This window comes from Ranitomeya variabilis, chromosome 2 (genome assembly GCF_051348905.1).
Source record: "Ranitomeya variabilis isolate aRanVar5 chromosome 2, aRanVar5.hap1, whole genome shotgun sequence".
NCBI classification, from domain to species: Eukaryota; Metazoa; Chordata; class Amphibia; order Anura; family Dendrobatidae; genus Ranitomeya; species Ranitomeya variabilis.
Window position 1 is genome coordinate 624,572,519 of NC_135233.1, and position 15,638 is coordinate 624,588,156.

Consider the following 15,638-nt stretch of genomic DNA (forward strand, 5'->3'; position numbering starts at 1 on the left):
AGTGTAAAATGTAAAAAAACAAACAGTACATACTCACGTTCACGTCCCCCGGCGTCCGCTTCCTGCACTGACTGAGCGCCGGCCCTAACAGCAGAGCGGTGACGTCACCGCTGTGCTGTGCTTTCACTTTCACTTTGCGGTGCTCAGTCAGTGTGGGAAGCAGACGCTGGGGGACGCGAAGGTGAGTATGTACTGTTTGTTTTTTTACATTTTACACCGTTAACCAGGGTAAACATCGGGTTACTAAGCGTGGCCCTGCGCTTAGTAACCCGATATTTACCCTGGTTACCATTGTAAAACATCGCTGGCATCGTTGCTTTTGCTGTCAAACACAACGATACACGGCGATCTGACGACCAAATAAAGTTCTGAACTTTAATCAACGACCAGCGATATCACAGCAGGATCCTGATCGCTGCTGCGTGTCAAACACAACGATATCGCTATCCAGGATGCTGCAACGTCACGGATCGCTAGCGATATCGTTTAGTGTGACGGTACCTTTAGTCTTCACCCACTAGCACAGAGACGACTGAAAATTAAAGAAAGTCTGCAGAGAGGGAAAACTAGTGAAGTATTCAAGTTATGTAAAGACCAGAAATATGGTTATTCCTAAAGTGCACACATATTACAACAGGTTACTTGAAAGGAGAGTACACTTTATGGCTTCCTGCAGCCACCAGTCAAGGACACGTCACAATTTACGGCTTAGCCGAGTTGTCTGGGACTCAAAAATTGATGAAGATAAAAAAAGTTTTTAGCCCAACCTGAAGAATTTGTGTTAAAATGATTAAGGTATAGTTTTCTTTCATTTTTTAGTAAAAAAAAAAAAAAATTAAATGAAATAAAACTAGCATTGGAACGCACAGATGTTTCCACACTTATGATTTTTGGGGAATTTCATTAAGGCTCTGTGGTTTGTTTTTCTTGGTCTTTTGGAGCGAGTAAAAAAAAAAAAAAGTATAGCTACTTTGCGGTTCATTTGTTCAGTCTTGAGCATTTTTCCCCACTAGTTAAAGACAAAAAAGAAAATGCATGTCACTTCTTTGGAGATTCTGATGGAATCTGTTTCAAAAGTAGACCATGCTTAAGCAGAAAAGTGGGGAAAAAAGAAAACTGCGCAACTGCGTCAAGAAACAAAACGCTTTCAAAAACACCAAAAAGGAGGAGTTTCCTGAAGTGGTTTCCACTATAAAAAAAAACAAAAAAAGAACATGCAAACACTATGGACCATACATTGTTCATACCTTTGGTAGGGTACAAGGGAACCAGAACTTGTAAGCTACATTGGAAATGTCAGATTGTGTTCACATCGTGCAGTTTTTTTGTTTTTCTTTTGATTAAAACTCTACAGTAGAAAAGTAAAAAGTAAAATAATTCAATGTCTCTCTTGATCCCATCTGTCCGTATTTGTTTCTTGTTCTTCGAGCTCCACTCTCGGAGACAATGGTCATACCTCCCAACCATCCCGGATCCAGCAGGACTGTCCCCATTTTGACAGTCAGCCCCGCGATCCCGGGCGGGACATTAGTTGTCCCGCACTGGTTGGGAGGTGTGTACATCACCCGGCAGGGCCGTATCACGGGCCTAGGGCGGGGACAATGCAGGGGGCGGCACCTGAGCAAGGTTTGTTGTTGTTTTTTTGGTTTGTTATAAAAGCTGGGTCACCTCCCGACCGCCCCCGCCCCCCCCGCCCGGCCGCCTCCCACCCACCCTCCTTGAAGACGATACTCACTCTGCTCCAGCGATGCCTGGTCTCGGCTTCTGCAGCGCTCCTGAATGAGCGGTCACGTTGTACCGCTCATTAAGGTCATGAATATGCGCATATTCATGACCTTAATGATCGGTATCACATGACCGCTCACGCAGGAAGAAGGTGCTGCGCCGACAGAGCGAGAGGGATGTCGTCGCGGCCGCGCGGTGAGGAACAGGTAAGTATGAGGGACGGGGGGACAGGGTAGGGGGAATGAAGGAAGACGGTAAGCCGCGCCATTCAAGATGGGAGCGGGGGGTGTGGTGGGGTGGAGAGATGAGCTATGCATACAGGGGGGGAAATATGAGTCATGCATACAGGGGGAGGGGGAATATGAGCCATGCATACAGGGGGGGGAAATATGAGCCATGCATACAGGAAGGGGAAATAGCCATGCATACAGGAGGGGGGGAATATGAGCCATGCATACGGGGGGGGAATATGAGCCATGCATACGGGGGGGGGAATATGAGCCATGCATACAGGAGGGGGGGAATATGAGCCATGCATACAGGGGGGGGGAGTATGAGCCATGCATACAGGGGGGAATATGAGCCATGCATACAGGAGGGGGGTCATTATACAGTATTAAGCATCATGTGGGATCATTATACAGTATGGAGAACTGTGTGGCCATTATACAGTATGAAGCATCATGTGTGGCCGTTATACAGTATGGAGCATCATGTGTGGCCGTTATACAGTATGGAGTATCATGTGTGGCCGTTATACAGTATTGAGCATCATGTGGGATCATTATACAGTATGGAGAACTGTATGTGGCCGTTATACAGTATGGAGCACTATGTGTGGCCATTATACAGTATGGAGCATCATGTGTGGCCATTATACAGTAAGGAGAACTGTGTGTGGCCATTATACAGTATGGAGCATCATGTGGAGCCATTATACAGTAAGGAGCATCATGTATGGCCATTATACAGTATGGAGCATCATGTGTGGCCATTATACAGTATGGAGCATCATGTGGCCATTATACAGTATGGAGCATCATGTGTGGCCATTATACAGTATGGAGCACTGTGTGGCCAATATACAGTAAGGAGTGTCATGTGTGGCCATTATACAGTATGGAGCATCATGTGTGGCCATTATACAGTAAGGAGCATCATGTGTGGCCATTATACAGTATGGAGCATCATGTGGCCATTATACAGTATGGAGCATCATGTGTGGCCATTATACAGTATGGAGCACTGTGTGGCCAATATACAGTAAGGAGTGTCATGTGTGGCCATTATACAGTATGGAGCATCATGTGGCCATTATACAGTAAGGAGCATCATGTGTGGCCATTATACAGTATGTAGCATCATGTGTGGCCATTATACAGTATGGAGCACTGTGTGGCCAATATACAGTATGCAGCATCATGTGGGCCCTTTATACTATATGGAGCATCACGTGGGGCCAGTACACTGTACGCAGCATCATTTGGGGCCATTATACAGTATGGAGCGTCATGTGTGGCCATTATACAGTATGAAGCGTCATGTGTGGCCATTATACAGTATGGAGCATCATGTGTGGCCATATTTTTTTGTTTATAATTATTGTTTGCGAAACATTGTGATCAGAAGTGCTAAATGGGTGTGGTTGGGGCGTGACTAGTTGTGAAATGGGTGTGGTCAGAGGTGTGGCCTAAAATGCGCTGCGCGCGCCGCTTTGTCCCTCTTTCCCTCCCTCGAAAGTTGGGAGATATGTATTGGGGGTGCACAGGGGGTGATATTTCGGGGTGCACTGGGGTGATATATTGGGGGTGATATTTCGGGGTGCATGTTATCATAGCGCACAGTGGAGGTGTTTGGATCGGATGACGTTGGGGAGTGATATAGTGGGTGCAGACAGTGATAGGAGGGATTAGGACCCATTAGTACAGCGGTAGCATGAGACTCTCGCAGTTTCCGTAGGAGGTGTTTCCACTGTGCACAGCCGCTTCCGGGGCGGGGTCAGGCTGGCGCTGGTCGGGTACAGCAGTTCTGAGGACGAGGGAGAAGCTGCGGGGGGCGGCGGGTAGGTGACGTCACTGGCGGTGTGATGTGAAGGACTGGGGTCTGTTCACCACTGGGAGCTGAGTCAAATTCTTTTTCCCCTGCTGTTTGCTTCGCTTCTTTCCCCATGACTGGGGCTGGGAGGAGTGGAGGAGGAGAGCCCTGTGTACAAGTGACTGGGCTCCTCCCACACGCACATACATGACTGTGATTGGCTGCTCAGTGTAGTGCGTGCAGTCACAGACGCTGGACAGTGGTGGGTGTCCGCCGGCAGCTGCAGGATGAGCAGAGGCACTGAGGTCAGGCGCAGAGGCACTGAGGTCAGGCGCAGAGGCACTGAGGTCAGGCGCAGAGGCACTGAGGTCAGGCGCAGAGGCACTGAGGTCAGGTGCAGAGGCACTGAGGTCAGGCGCAGAGGCACTGGGGTCAGGCGCAGAGGCACTGAGGTCAGGCGCAGAGGCACTGAGGTCAGGCGCAGAGGCACTGAGGTCAGGCGCAGAGGCACTGGGGTCAGGCGCAGAGGCACTGAGGTCAGGCGCAGAGGCACTGAGGTCAGGCGCAGAGGCACTGAGGGTCAGGCGCAGAGGCACTGAGGTCAGGCGCAGAGGCACTGAGGTCAGGCGCAGAGGCACTGAGGTCAGGCGCAGAGGCACTGAGGTCAGGCGCAGAGGCACTGAGGTCAGGCGCAGAGGCACTGAGGTCAGGCGCAGAGGCACTGAGGTCAGGCGCAGAGGCACTGAGGTCAGGCGCAGAGGCACTGAGGTCAGGCGCAGAGGCACTGAGGTCAGGCGCAGAGGCACTGAGGTCAGGCGCAGAGGCACTGAGGTCAGGCGCAGAGGTGAGGAGCCTCTGAAGTCACATGAAAACCGCACAGTTCTGCCATGAAATAACATTTTGTTTCTAAGGCTACGTTCACATTTGCGTTGTTGGGAGCAGCGGCGTCGACGCATGCGTCATGCGCCCCTATCTTTAACATGGGGGGCGCATGGACATGCGCCGGTATGCGTTGTACTGCGTTTTACGACGCATGCGTCATATAGATGCACAAGACAGGGCGCAGGGGACGCTACTTGTAGCCGAAAGTCCTGATCTGTAGGATCTTATGACAACGCATGCGTCGCAAAACGCTGCGTTGTGTACATGCGTTGTTGGTTGTGTCGCCGACGCTGCGTCCAACAACGCAAATGTGAACCTAGCCTAAGGCTACTTTCACACTAGCGTCGTACGACGCACGTCACAATGCGACGCATACTGTGCATGCGCCACACAACGGGGGCAGCGGATGCAGTTTTTCAACGCATCCGCTGCCCCATTGTGAGGTGCAGCTGCGGATCTGCAGCGTTTTCCGCATCGTGTGCACATACCCTTATGGTTTCTAGAGCGTGTTAATTTTAGATTTCCATAGATTGGACTTCTGTGGCCTCACTCTTCTGTGGCCTCGCTCTTCTGCCTCGCGCTCCTGTGGCCTCGCCCCTCTGCAGCCTCGCCCTTCTTTATTATGGCTCTTTCACATGTCAGTATCTCCTGTGTGGTGAGTGACAGCTTCCACACGTACCGGAGACAGTGACACAGAGACCCATTGAAAGGAATGAGTCTGCCACATGTCAGTGTGTTTCCACGGACCGAGTGTGGTGGACGATAGCACGGATCACACAGATCCATACAAGTCAGTGAGTCGTGTGATACATACCCCACATGGATGCCATCCGTGCAACACGTATCGGAGCCTGGAACCAGGGTACAGTTTCCTCTGTTCCCAAGCACCGAGTGCTAAGCGCTGCCCTCATCATGGTTCCCAGCAGAAGATAATGATGAGAGTAGTAGTCTGCTCCCACTGTCTCCACCTGTAAAAATATGGATAAAATACAGAAAATCCTTACACTCACCTGTTATAAATGTCCCCCACTGCAATCCATGCAACCAATCATGCAGAGGAGCTGGGGAGAATGACGCTTGCAGAGAGCGGACCCCGGACCTCTGCTGCACTTAACGGGTCCCGGATCCCTGTCACTGCAGAGATGGCAGTATAGTCACCAATGCTGAGACCCAGCACTGCCCCTCACATGTCGCCTGAGCTGCTCCCTCTAGTGGACATATTGCTGTATGGATGGCGTGTTCTTATTGATTCCTCTATCTGAGGATCGCACTGCATGTCGTCATGGAAATTCTTTCTGATTCTCTGCTACCCTAGTTATGATTTTGCTCTGACATGACGTGTATATATATTCAAGGTAGTTTGTATTTATTTGTTGATTATACTTCTTGTCATGCATGGATACAAATGCTAGTTCTGATTCTTAGAACTTTCCCCCGTGTCATCCCACGTCCCTCAGTTTTATATGCTCTTCCCCTGTATTCCTGTGTCATTATGTGTTTTGTGATTTTTTTTTTTCTTTCATAAATAATGATTTATTCTATTCTTTAGTTGTGTATCACATTTCTAGGTGTTCTTTTCCAGTGGATACACAACATATGTATTTTGGTTCTGCACGTGTATATTTAATCTCAGAACATGGCTAAAAGCCTTCACTAGACCCCTGTACAGCTGTATAATGAGGCCCAGGCTTTACATTTAAGGGACCGGAGCAATAAAAGTGGTAAAAGTAGAACAATGTGCAAGAAGATCTGGCTCTTTAGTGAGCAGAGTCAACTGAGCCAGATCACCAAGAAGAGCCGGACTGCCCATCACTACAGTGGCCTCCTTACGTCATGACGTGGTGCCGTCACTCCAGTTATAACATTTTCATATTACGTCATAACATTGACGTGTCATTATTGTGGGTATGTTACATCATAAGACTGTTCTGGGGGGGAAGTGCTGCTCTGGGAGCGGAGGCCGTTACTGGGGGTGGGAAGTGCTGCTCTGGGAGCGGAGGCGGTTACTGGGGGTGGGAAGTGCTGCTCTGGGAGCGGAGGCGGTTACTGGGGGTGGGAAGTGCTGCTCTGGTATACAAAGAAGGTAGCGGGCACCACAAAGCATAAGTGAATCAGGGATCAACCATATGCATATGAGAAAGACTATGAAGAAAAACTAAGAAAAAGGATATGCATAACACTGGGATCGACCATGAAAAGATAACAACTTTATTCAAAAAGGCACATCAAAACGAGACATACATTTAAAAGCATTTAAAAACAGAAAAAACAGCACATAGCTAGTAGGCTACATGCAACCCCCCAGACAGTTGGAGACAAATGTCATTTTAGCACTGAACAATATGACAAATATTTAGAGAAGGTGCGTGCATATAAATTGAAACACGTACACTAATAAATGCTCATACCACCAAATTATACCATACAGACATCAAACAGTATTGTGGACAAAGGTATAATATATACAAAATTTAGGCTCAGAGTATGCCCCCTCATGCACCATAAGAATTCCAATGAAAGCAAAACAACCTATAGGATGTTAACCAAAGAACTGGGGGTAAGATAACCACATATTAGATAAAGATATACCACCCATAAACAATAGCCAAGTTGTAAAGGAATATATCACCTAAAGACCAGGAGCGAGGCAGATAGTAAACTCCAAAGGAGCCCAAAGTGCAAGGATGCCGAGTAGAAATGAGGTAGTTCAAATATAAAGTGCTAATGCTGGGGAGAACTGGAGCCCCACGCGTATCGATGCTACAAGGGCATCTTCCTCAGGGGAAGATGAGCACTTTGGGCTCCTTTGGAGTTTACTATCTGCCTCGCTCCTGGTCTTTAGGTGATATATTCCTTTACAACTTGGCTATTGTTTCTGGGTGGTATATCTTTATCTAATATGTGGTTATCTTACCCCCAGTCCTATAGGTTGTTTTGCTTTCATTGGAATTCTTATGGTGCATGAGGGGGCATACTCTGAGCCTAAATTTTGTATATATTATACCTTTGTCCACAATACTGTTTGAAGTGCTGCTCTGGGAGAGGAGGCGGTTACTGGGGGTGGGAAGTGCTGCTCTGGGAGCGGAGGCAGTTACTGGGGGTGGGAAGTGCTGCTCTGGGAGCGGAGGCGGTTACTGGGGGTGGGAAGTGCTGCTCTGGGAGCGGAGGCGGTTACTGGGGGTGGGAAGTGCTGCTCTGGGAGCGGAGGCGGTTACTGGGGGTGGGAAGTGCTGCTCTGGGAGCGGAGGCGGTTACTGTTCGGGGGAAGTGCTCTGGGGCGGAGGCAGTTACTGGGGGAGGGAAGTGCTGCTCTGGGAACAGAGGCAGTTACTGGGGGTGAGGGAAGTGCTGCTCTGGGAGCGGAGGCAGTTACTGGGGGGGAGTGCTGCTCTGGGAGCAGAGGCGGTTACTGTTCGGGGGAAGTGCTGCTCTGGGAGTGGAGGCAGTTACTCGGGGGGTGGAGTGCTGCTCTGGGAGCGGAGGCAGTTACTCGGGGGGTGGAGTGCTGCTCTGGGAGCGGAGGCAGTTATTCGGGGGGTGGAGTGCTGCTCTGGGAGCGGAGGCAGTTACTCGGGGGGTGGAGTGCTGCTCTGGGAGCGGAGGCAGTTACTGGGGGGAGTGCTGCTCTGGGAGCGGAGGCAGTTACTGGGGGGAGTGCTGCTCTGGGAGCGGAGGCAGTTACTGGGGGGAAGTGCTGCTCTGGGAGAGGAGGCAGTTACTGGGGGGGGGGAAGTGCTGCTCTGGGAGCGGAGGCAGTTACTGGTGGGGTTAGTTCTGCTCTGGGAGCGGAGGCAGTTCTGCTCTGGTGCTGTGTACTGCAGTTGCCTCGCTCCCTCCCACACCCTGTGGTGTCTGCACACGTGACCCTGTCTTCTCTCTCTCGCAGGCCGCCATGTCTCCTCCCTGTCCCGCAGTCTATCCTGAACATGGTCACAGAGCCGGACTCCGAGCGCCGCGATGATGCCACAGAACATGGCGGACGGGTGCGGAGCTTCCGTCACGAGCGAGGGAATTGGGCGTCTTATGTGTATGTGGCGTGTGAGTGTCAGGACGGCCGGAGCACAGTGAGGAGCGCAGCAGGGGAAGCCGCCAGATTTAGTTTCTCCTTGTCTTTCAGTTCACCCTCGTGAAGAATTCTGGGAGTTGCTTGAGGAGCTGAAGTCTGCGGCCCGGAAACATGGCGTCACCCTGAGCACCATGAAGGAGCTGCACGTCAGCCTGTCACACACCGTCGTCCTGCGCCACCACTGGATCCAGCCGCTCGTCCAGACCCTCCGGAACAATCTCTGCTCAACCCCACGGTCAGTGCCGAGAGCCCCCCGATCTATTACTCCCTGTTATCAGCCATATTGTGTTGGGAGTGTATCCTTTCTGGCAGATTGTCTACATATAGGGGGGGGGACACAATCTCTGCGTCCCACCAGCAAAGGATCTGTGCTGGCAGCTATGGATGCATCAAGTAACACAAGCATTGTTCTAATGTGACCTGTTAATTCTTCCATCTTCCAAAAACTCATTGTTCCTCTGATCCAGCCTCCCCTGATTGGTCTCGCTATCTAAACGCTCCCCTCTCCAATCTATCATGAATGCAGCAGCCATGATCATATTTCTGTCCCAACCATTACACTGATGCCTCTACCCTGTGCCAGTCATTGCACTGGTTACCCATCTGATACAGAGTCCAATATAAACTGCTCAATCACCCACAAAACCTCCACAGTGCCACACTGTCCTACATTTCTTCTCATGTGTACCACTACCCATCCTCTCCACAGTGCTACACCGCCCTACATCTCCTCATCTGTCTACCACCTACCCGTCCTCTCCACAGTGCTGCACCATCCCACATCTCATCTGTCTACCACCTTCCTGTCCTCTCCACAGTGCTATACTGCCCTACATCTCCTACTCATCTCTGTCTATCACCTACCCGTCCTCTCCACAGTGCTGCACCGCCCTACAACCCCTCCTCATCTGTCTACCACCTACCCGTCCTCTCCACAGTGCTGCACCGCCCTACATCTGCTCATCTCCATCTACCACCTACCCGTCCTCTCCAATGCTGCACCGCTCTACATCTCCTCATCTCTGTCTATCATCTTCCCGCCGTCCTCTTGTATACATAGTTTAGGCTGGATTATCAGCTATCTAACTATTCCCTGTTTTCTCTCCTTACTATCACTCGTGTTCTCACTCTCTGTGCACTCTGTTTTATACAACTATGTGCAGTATAAGGCCGGAGACGCACTTGCCATTTTAAAATCGGTCTGATTTTGTTACTGCAAAGTGTCATGTGTTTTTCATGCTAGTACAATCTGATTTTAACATGAGCTTTTACATAGAGAAATTCTGTCATTTACACCGTTTTCAAAGGAATTATTCTTCATAATTATACACAGGTGGCCCGATTCTAACGCATCGGGTATTCTAGAATATGCATGTCCACGTAGTATATTGCCCAGCCACGTAGTATATTGCCCAGCCACGTAGTATATTGCCCAGCCGACGTAGTATATTGCACAGCCCACGTAGTGTATTGCCCAGCCAGCCACGTAGTATATTGCCCAGCCACGTAGTATATTGCCCAGCCACGTAGTATATTGCCCAGCCGACGTAGTATATTGCACAGCCCACGTAGTATATTGCCCAGCCAGCCACACAGTATATTGCACAGCCCACGTAGTATATTGCCCAGCCACGTAGTATAACACAGCCCATGTAGTATATTGCACAGCCATGTAGTATATTGCACAGCAATGTAGTATATAGCACATCCCAAATAGTATATACTCCCCTTCCGTCCGCAGCTGTCACCGACGCATGTGCTGCGATGTTTCCTGCTGTCGCAGCCGTCATGAATAACCGCGGCCATCATCACTGACCGCGGCCGCAAATTGTCCCCGGCTTTTTGCGGCGGTAGGCCCAACAGCGTCCATGGTCCCGGCCGGCTCTGCCTTCCTCACGGCGACTCCGCCCCCTTTGCAGCGCTTCTGGCCGGGCCTGTACTGGCTGGCCGCGACCCGCGGCCACTAATTTAGTCACCGGCTTTTTGCCGGGGTAGGCCCAACAGTGCCCAGGGACCCGGCCGGCTCTGCCCTCCTCATGGCGACTCCGCCCTCTTTACAGCACTTGTGGCCGGGCCTGTATGGAGTGGGCGGGGACTCTCTGTGCATACTTAATAGCCTCCCCTGCCCTTTTGTTTACGCCCACTGGCTGGTCTCGACCAATGAATATCCGGCACAGACAGACGGAAGTACCCCTTAGACAATTATATAGTAGATGATAGATGAAAAGCCAGCAAGCCATCGGCCGCATACAGTGAAATAAAAAAATTACTTACGATTCCCCTATAATTAATAACCAGCAAAGGCTTGGCAGACAGCTATGAGCTGATATTAATAGCCTAGGAAGGGGCCATGGATACTGCCCACCCCCCAGACTAAAGTAATCAGCCCTCAACCGCCGCAGCCCATAAGATGCACCACTTCTGGCACTTAACCTCGCTCTTCCCACTTGCCCTGGTGCGTTGGCAAGTGGGGTGATAGCTGGAAGGCTTGATGTCACCTTTGTATTGTCAGGTGACGTGAAGTCCAGAGGTTAGTATTGTAAAGTCATATTGTATAAAAACTCACACTCAAAATAAAGTCCTTTAATTGAAATGTTCCTGCTGACGTCAGGTAAAGGGAGTGCACTGGCTGTGAACTCTCAGGTCCTTTCTGATGGCACCGTGAGAACTTTCTCATGCTCGTGGTGACGTGCGGCAGGTTATACGAGTTCACTGTGAGACACTGGGCAGCGGTATCAGACGCTGCTCAGTGTCTCTGCTGGATGGCAGGCTGTATGATTGCATCATACAACCATGCAGCCTGCCATGTCGATGTAGTGGAGCTAGTCCCGTTGTGGGACAAATGGATTATCATCATCTCAGCAGAAAGGTGAGGAATATTGTTTATTTTAATTCTCTTGCTGGAGAAAATGATGTCGGTGGAATGGGCGATGCAGTAAGTATACTTTAAATTAACATTTATTAAAGAAGTCTGTTGTCATTCTTTCAATTAAAGGACTTTATTCTGGATGTGTGTTTATACAATATGACTATGGTGTTAGTAATGGGGGCGGCTCCATTGTCTGCTCTTTGGTAAACTATGACCTTCTCAACGCATCTTTCTTCAGCAATGTTCCATTACGAGGTGTGACAACACCATATTTATTCTTAATTACCCAGACATATTATTTCAGTAGGCCAGGAACATGAGATGGAGGTCATGCGAGAATGACTGGTGACCCTTATGGTCAGTGAATTATTGTACAATGGCTGCCATTTGTTGACTGGCTGCTGATTAGCTATTGTATCTGTCCTGGTACTGTTCTACAATCTTTGGGAAACAAAGGCATAATGTCTGAATGTTGTTAATATGCTGATGACCCATTGGTGCTCTGCAATATGAAGGACAATCTATGCTTGTTGTTTGCACACTGCAGCAGTGAGGGATGGCCTCCTTCCCCCAAGCCTGTGGTGGAATGACTGAATGAAAAGTTGTGACCTATATAAAGGAGGATCTGCCTGTGTTCAGAGAGTCTACATTACAGAAGTCATGGCATCATGGCTCCAACTGAAGAAATACAGTGCTGCCTCATTGACCATCACTGAACCCTCAAAGACGTTTAGAGAACCCAGGTTGGGACAATCGGGTCACCTGGCCTCGTACACTAATGGAGTGTCCGCTTCCTAAGCTTGTTGTTACCTCCTCACTGTGGGGGGCCAGCCAAACACAGGGAGCCACTGGGCCCCGGAAGCAGCTCTAATCCCAGCGAATCAGTGGAAGGGTGAGACCCTGTAATGTGCATCATCTTGGGGTATTTGCTGGGACTGATCTGTATGCTATTGTGTGTTGTGGGTCAATAAACTATTGCCACACTGTGTTACCCTCACAGTGTTGTCTGTGCACTGTTCTGCCCACTGTAACAGGAGAGAGGGCGTTCAGTCGTATGTGCCCTGGTCCATGCAGTTTCAGCTAGCGGACTGGGGCGCCGCCGACCTCCCGCGTCTGCACACGATGGTTTCTTGCAGATAGTTTGTCTTCTTGTAGGCATCTTCTGATGGTTGCAGGACTTGGCAGTCACAGGAGATCTTCTCTGATCTCCCTGGAGGTTCTGTGCCACCTTGTGACTCTCTGAGCTGATTGTATGATTCATGTTCTGACCACGCGTTGGGTTTTTGCCATTATAAAGCATTGGAAAGCTTCATAGCTGAGCAGACCATTATTCTGCACACTTCTTCATAGGTTTTTCCCTCCTCCAATCACCTTCTTGGTTAAAGTTCTTTCTCCTTCAGTACAATGTCTGGAAGGACCCATTTTACTCACTGAGCCCTGGCTGAAACCAACCGGTACAACATCCGCTGCCTCCTCCTTCACAGGACGGCCATCATTATTACCTGCGTCTTCACACAGTGACCTCACTAATGAACGCCACACTGCTATTAATTAGCACACCCCCCTTTCATTAAGAGTCCATTACACCCAGTTAGCAGCGTGCTCGTCATGGCTGCTGGTTCTATTGGTCACTGATTACTCGCCTTCATCTAGTCACGAATGTGTCCCAATGTTGTGTGATTTTTCTGCCATTTTCTGGTGTTGTGTCCATAGCTGTGCGCGTGCTGATCCCGCGTAGTGACGCTCACGCCGCGTAGTGTGACGCTCGTACACCATTTCTGCCAGCAGGACCCGCACCCCTCCTGTAATTGTAGAATTGTGTTACTATGATGTCTGATGCTCTCTGTACACTTCCCCACTCATTTGTACTGCGCTGCTGAATGTCAGCTCTATAGAAATAAAATTATTACTTCTGCAGGTTCCTGTGTGTTGCTGACAAGCTAAAAGTCTATGTGAACAAAGAGAAAAGCAGGTGAGTCCGGCCTGCAGCGTGCAGATGGCGAGGCCGGCCCGCGGCGTGTCTGCGCTCCTCAGTGACTCCCTGCGGACCTTTATTTAGGACTTTCTTGGGGCTGGAGGTTGCCCGTGGACGTCAGCAGCTTCTGGAGGCCGTGTCAGAAGTGGACAAGTCTTTACAGGAGTTCCATCTGGAGACTTTTCACCAGGTGAGGAGGCGTCTGGGACGAGCACCCCCTGCTGGAGGTGTTGGGATCCTGTATGGGAGTCTGCTCTCGTGGTGGAATCCCACCTTTGTGATTTTCTGGTCACGGAGCTGTAGAGCAGATTCGGATCGTGTTGTGCCCACACCTGGCAGCAGATAATGGTGGAGGTGTGCTGTGCACAGTGCGGCTGCTGTGTGGCCGGCGGTGGTCACTCGCTCACGTCTCATCTTTATCACAGAATCCATCCTTCCATGTCAGTCTGGCCTGGAGTGTCGGAGACGTGGCCGAAGCCTTACAGGGAGCGTGTCTGCTGGAGCTACAGGCGAGTTCAGGGGCGGAGCTGACAACCTCACACATGCACAGGCTGGTGGTCAGATGGGCGGGGCTGACAACCTCCTTTTTTCATTGCAGCGGGTCGTGGATAACTTTGAAGATTCTGATATTCTGACCCGCTTCTGTGCAGACACCATTTACTGTAAATGTGGTAATAAGGTGACGTCCATTCCCCTCTGCTGACTGGAGGCCGGGGCGACATTGTGCTCTGCCTGTCTGTATCTATAATGAGCGCTTTTGAAGCTCCCTATAAAGTTTTTTCCTTGTTTCCTACTTCTGTGGTTTGTGCATTAATTTCCTGCAGACACATGCAAAATGCCAGTGGGGGGTATTGCCAAAAACACCCAGCACCCGCCGCTGAGTACTGCCCCCCAGTCACTGCCAGCACGCACCGCTGACAGACTCCGATCCCCTGCTCAGTGCGACGGACACAAAACTGTTTTTTTTTTTTTTTAAGGTGGAAAAAATTGAACATTTGTATAAAAAAAAAACCCAACAAAACGCTTGTGTCAACATTTTCCGAGACTTGTACCATTTTCAGTTGGTCAGTAGGCGGGAGGGCTCGTTCCCTTTTTGGCCGGTGGCCGGACGCGAGGGCTCGTTCCCTTTTTGGCCGGGCGCGAGGGCTCGTTCCCTTTTCCGCCGGGCGCAAGGGCTCGTTCCCTTTTCCGCCGGTGGCCGGGCGCGAGGGCTCGTTCCCTTTTCGGCAGGACGCGAGAGCTCGTTCCCTTTTTGGCTGGGTGCGAGGGCTCGTTCCCTTTTCGGCCGGGTACTGGGCGTGAGGGCTAGTTCCCTTTTTGGCCATTGCGGCCTCCTGGGGCATCTGGGTAACCCTCTGCTCAATGCAGGAGCCAGTAAATTATTACATTTGTTAGTGTGGGATTTGGGCATAGACGTCAAATTCTATAGATTTTTTTTTTCCCCACTTGTTTTTGTCTTCCTCTCTGGGTTTCCTCATCTGATCACTTGCTCTGTATCTTAGAAAACATTAAGATCCTTGCAGCCCCTGGTGAGCAGCACCCCCATCCTTCTTTCTATCCTTTGCAGTAAGACAATCTAAGCTGACATAGAGGAAATTACATATAGTGGGGAAGTAACCTGTTATGGACCTGGTGGTTAGGTGCACCTGGAATGACCTGATGGCTAAACTAGAAGACAGGACGAGCTCTGGGAAGTGGGAACTCTGCTGACCGCAAATCCTAATCCTATAACACACACACTAGAAATAGCTGTGGAGCGTACCTAACTCTACCTAGACGCCTCTTCACAGCCTAAGAGCTAACTACCCCTAAAGATAGGAAAATAAGTCTTACCTTGCCTCAGAGAAAATTCCCCAAAGGTAAAGGCAGCCCCCCACATATTAACTGTGAGTTAAGAGGAAAGTCACAAACACAGGAATGAAACAGGTTTCAGCAAAGGAGGCCAGACTTACTAGATAGACTGAGGATAGGAAAGGGATCCTCAGTCTACAAAAACTACAAAAAGCCACGCAGAGTGTGCAAAAAGACCCCCGCACCAACTCACGGTGCGGAGGTGCCACTCTGCAACCCAGAGCTTCCAGCTAGCA

At 50.1% G+C, this 15,638-nt stretch overlaps 1 protein-coding gene across 4 annotated transcripts; it reads left to right on the forward strand.

Moving 5' to 3' along the window:
- Positions 1 to 3,648: 3,648 nt before the first annotated feature.
- USB1 (U6 snRNA biogenesis phosphodiesterase 1) lies at positions 3,649 to 14,344 on the forward strand. 4 transcript variants are annotated; one of them, XM_077288972.1, is made up of 7 exons: positions 3,649 to 3,787; positions 8,528 to 8,679; positions 8,759 to 8,942; positions 13,495 to 13,548; positions 13,636 to 13,741; positions 13,977 to 14,060; positions 14,150 to 14,344. In XM_077288972.1, exons 2-7 carry the CDS (start codon positions 8,568 to 8,570, stop codon positions 14,252 to 14,254), a joined length of 645 nt encoding a protein of 214 aa, XP_077145087.1. In that variant the 5' UTR covers positions 3,649 to 3,787; positions 8,528 to 8,567; the 3' UTR covers positions 14,255 to 14,344. The 4 variants fall into 4 exon arrangements, with proteins under 4 accessions (XP_077145087.1, XP_077145089.1, XP_077145088.1 ...); XM_077288974.1 differs by having other exon boundaries at positions 8,528 to 8,668; XM_077288973.1 differs by lacking the exon at positions 3,649 to 3,787 and adding an exon at positions 3,885 to 4,021.
- The last annotated feature ends 1,294 nt before the right edge of the window (positions 14,345 to 15,638 follow it).